Source organism: Cyprinodon variegatus, unplaced genomic scaffold (assembly GCF_000732505.1).
Source record: "Cyprinodon variegatus isolate N-32 unplaced genomic scaffold, C_variegatus-1.0 Scaffold999, whole genome shotgun sequence".
Taxonomy (NCBI): domain Eukaryota; kingdom Metazoa; phylum Chordata; class Actinopteri; order Cyprinodontiformes; family Cyprinodontidae; genus Cyprinodon; species Cyprinodon variegatus.
Genome location: NW_015151452.1, coordinates 226,972 through 230,684, shown reverse-complemented (window position 1 = coordinate 230,684; position 3,713 = coordinate 226,972). Strand labels below are relative to the sequence as shown.

Genomic DNA, 3,713 nt, shown 5'->3' with positions numbered 1-3,713 from the left:
TTTCCCCCACTGTAAATGCAAATCTGGTGTCTCTTGCATGTGTATTGACTATGGGTATGCTGGTCTGACAGAACAGCGGCATGGTGTAGCTGGAGCTAACAATGCTAGCCAGTCCACTGCAGTAGTTTTTCCAGACTGACGCTTCTCATTCAGTCTGTTCAGTTAGCATCAGCAGTCAGTTAAAACTATTAAAAACGTCAGCAGTGGAATCAGAAAGCTTATTGAACAACATTGGGTAGAGGTATGAAGAAGCGATCCTCAGGCTTCATGTTTCGCCTTATAAATCTGGGGGTTTGCAGAGATCTGTCTGGATTCTACAGACGTTTTTAAGACTCTGAGTTTAAGCAGGAGGTAAATGATTTTCCCCGACAAACGACCTCATGAGCACAACAGCCTCTGTTTAGTGACTGATTCTTCTCCTTAGGATAAAAATCTATAGTGACGGTAAATGGAGAGGAGGACACGCCTGTCCCATCATTTTACTAATATATAAAAAAAAAAAAAACTGGGATCCTGGGTTTATTCCAAAAAAGTAAAAAAATCCACTGGACTTTTTTCTAAGTTTGAAGACTTTTCACTTCCCATCCAGGAAGCTTTTTCAGTTCAAAATGTCAGAAATAGCGCTGAGTCAGAGGGTTGTGGGAAGGAATCACATCAATTGCTGGATTGTAGGTTTTTGAAAGCAGAAATCTGAGTCCACCTCCTCTGTTTAAGGTTGTTCTTTCTTCTCTAAGAAAAAAATATTCTTAAACAGAGGAGATATTCCTGACATTTTGAATTGATAAAGCTTCCTGGATGGGAAGCGAAACGATCCTAGGTTTAGAGTTTAATGCTTTCTTTGCCTTTTAAGGAAAGTTCTTAATCTAAGACTGTTAAAATATTTATTATGTCCTCCTTGTCAAACATCACTCCTGTTTTCCCTCTAGAAACAAAGATAATTGTTCTGCAGACAACATTTGAATGCTAATAGATAACAAATCTCTGTTCTGGTAATGGTAATAATTGTAATGATAATTGTATCTCTAGTGACATTTGCTGAGGACCACTAATGGCAGACTGCTGTTTTAGCTGCAGACAAAATACAATGTTCCATCTGGATTCAAATCTTTTCTCTGTAAATGTGCCATCTGTCGCTATTAGAAGCACTGAATATATTACTATTCTGCATCGTCTGTTTAGTTAAGCAGAGTGAAAAGCTATCAGCCCAGGATGATTTAGTTTAAAATGCCACAGTTGGTCTTTTTATCAATAAGCATGGACTGTTTTTAGAAATGTATAAGTCCTGCTATTTCAGGGTTCATATGGAGTGGTTTAATTATTATTATTATTATTATTAAACCTTTATTTTTACAAGCAAGTCATTGCCTTTGTAAACAAAAACATGGCGGCCGTACAAGTCCAGTAACCACTCAGGAATGGGGACGCAATGAATAAAAAACATTAGCTTACTGTTTTCATCACAATATTTTTTTTTTATCACTGCTGCTTACCTTATCAAGGCTGCACTTTGAAAATTTTAATAGTCTAGAGATCTGTCCAAAATGAAATGTCTTTATTTACACTTGTGTTTAACAAAATAACAAAATAAAATCTAAGTGCAAGCAGCTGCAAGTGTCTGTGAACAAGGATGATATAAGTGTTTTGAAGGATGAATCTGAAATGTGTCTATCTACTTTAAGAATATTTAGCAGAGAGTTTGAGTCACGAGCGGCAGCTTGAAAAGAAGCCAGACCAAAAGTATCGTTTGCAGGCTTTGGCTGCAGTAGGTGACCTAAATAAGGTGGTGAGCTCAGGGAACACCATAGCCGGGTTGACCGGCTAAATTACCTGATACTATTGAATGCAACGTACGGATGTCAACACACCATGCCACATCTGGACTTCCACGTCACGATCGGTACTTAGCAAATGTTGAATAGATGCTGCAATTATTTTTATGGTTCTTCAAGATAATAGATATTTGCAGTCCTTATTTCCAAAATATGGATAAATGGATGTTGCTTATGGATAGCAGTGCACTTATTTTACCCTTTGGACATTTACAACTGGTATATTTGCCCTTCGGTGCAACACACCTGCTTGTGTAACACATCAGCTTACATTTACTTACATTTGCTTGCTCCCGCCCTGAATGTAAGCCCCCCTGGCTTGCATTCAGTGTAAACCTGCTGTGGCTCTGAGTGCAGCACTGAGAAGGACTCCTGCGGAAGCAGGAGAACAGGTTTGGGACCGGGGAGGCGCCCCACGGCAGGTCCTGCCGCTGGACGACAAGAGTGGGAACTATCATGATTTCACCGCAGAGTCTCCAAAAGCCGCCAATGACACCAGAAAAGTCGCTAGATTTGTCGCTAGTCGCTTTTTTGGCTCTGACTGGAACATCTTCAAGACTGCAGCAATCTATGGCAACATATTAAATTTTAGCGCTGCTGCACTTTAGAAAATGAGGACTTTAGGAAATGTCTTGAGAGCTGTACTGAACGAAATTTTGTTTTGTATACACACTGTGTGTACAAAATGATAATAAAGTTGTCTAAGTCTAAGTAAGTCAAAGTCTAATAAAGAATCTAAATCTTGCTCTTCCTGTTTTTCAGATCGAGGCTTGCAGTAAGGAGGCCGAGAAGATTGATTCTCTCATTAACTATGCCAGTCCCACTTTGGTCTCACACGTCCCCCTGTCAGCCTTCCTCAGCTCAGAGATCAACGCCTCCTCCATCCACTCTGGGGGCTCTCTGCCTTCACCTGTCCACCTAAGCCTCTGGTTCATCCTTGCTCTCATCATTACAGCTGCTCCAAGGATCCAGTAGCTTTAAGTGCCTTGCACCCCCCAACCCCCACCACTACCCAGTTTGTTCCCAAAGTGCACTAATGCTTTGCATGTCCAAGATGCCATGGTGTTGGACATGGCAGTAATTATGACAATCATTCCCTTTTTTTTGCGTTCCAAACAATCAAGCTGGTTGAGAAGTTACTGATATTGTTAATTATTTGTTTAAAAAGTATTGTTATTCAGTGATAAGTTTCTCACTAGCTCCCCCAGTGGAGAGTATGTGGGGGGATGGGGGGGATCTAATCTTAATGAAGTATTTAGCTTTATATCAACAGTGTTAAAATCAGGATTATATTTCCTGACAAGTGTTAACGTTGATGCAGCAAATCAACATTTTTATGTGATTAAACATCAGTATTGACCTCGTGTACAGCGCATGAGCTCCATGTGTTGTAGTTGTTGAACCTAAGCAGTGTTATAGACGTGGCTGGTCCAATAAACAGGTCCAGCCTTAACAATCAAATCCAAAAAGTGAACTATAGAGTACAGAGGGTGCCACAAATATCACACTAAAGTAAATCCATCCCTTTCATTTTCTGAACATTTAATTTTCTTTAGCTAAACAGTTCTCCTCCTTTGCTTTGGCTCGTGATTACATTCCACCACAAGCTTCAACATCAGAAGCTGAACACAAAGAGGAGTCTTTGTCATCACTGGAGATAGGAACACAGTGGACCGGTGCTCCTCAGCTTCAGGAGACATGTAGAGTGTTGGGAAGCTATGATCACTGTCTGCTTCATCTCATACCAATTTACAAGGAGAAACAGAACACCTCTATAGCCGGGTATGTACTGTGCCATGTTTTCAATCTATGCACGAAGCTACAACTTAAACTATACGACCAAACAGCAGACCGCAAAATGGCAAACAGTTTAAAAGTTCACAG

At 40.3% G+C, this 3,713-nt stretch overlaps 1 protein-coding gene across 1 annotated transcript in view; it reads left to right on the top strand.

The window, feature by feature from the left end:
• The window catches only part of reck (reversion-inducing-cysteine-rich protein with kazal motifs), a 35,662-nt gene extending 31,992 nt beyond the window's left edge, over window positions 1-3,670 (top strand). The window contains exon 15 of the mRNA XM_015399252.1: window positions 2,592-3,670. Coding sequence (XP_015254738.1) covers window positions 2,592-2,804 — 213 coding nt within the window. The 3' untranslated portion in view covers window positions 2,805-3,670. The remainder of the gene's footprint in view (window positions 1-2,591) is intronic.
• Window positions 3,671-3,713: the final 43 nt, after the last annotated feature.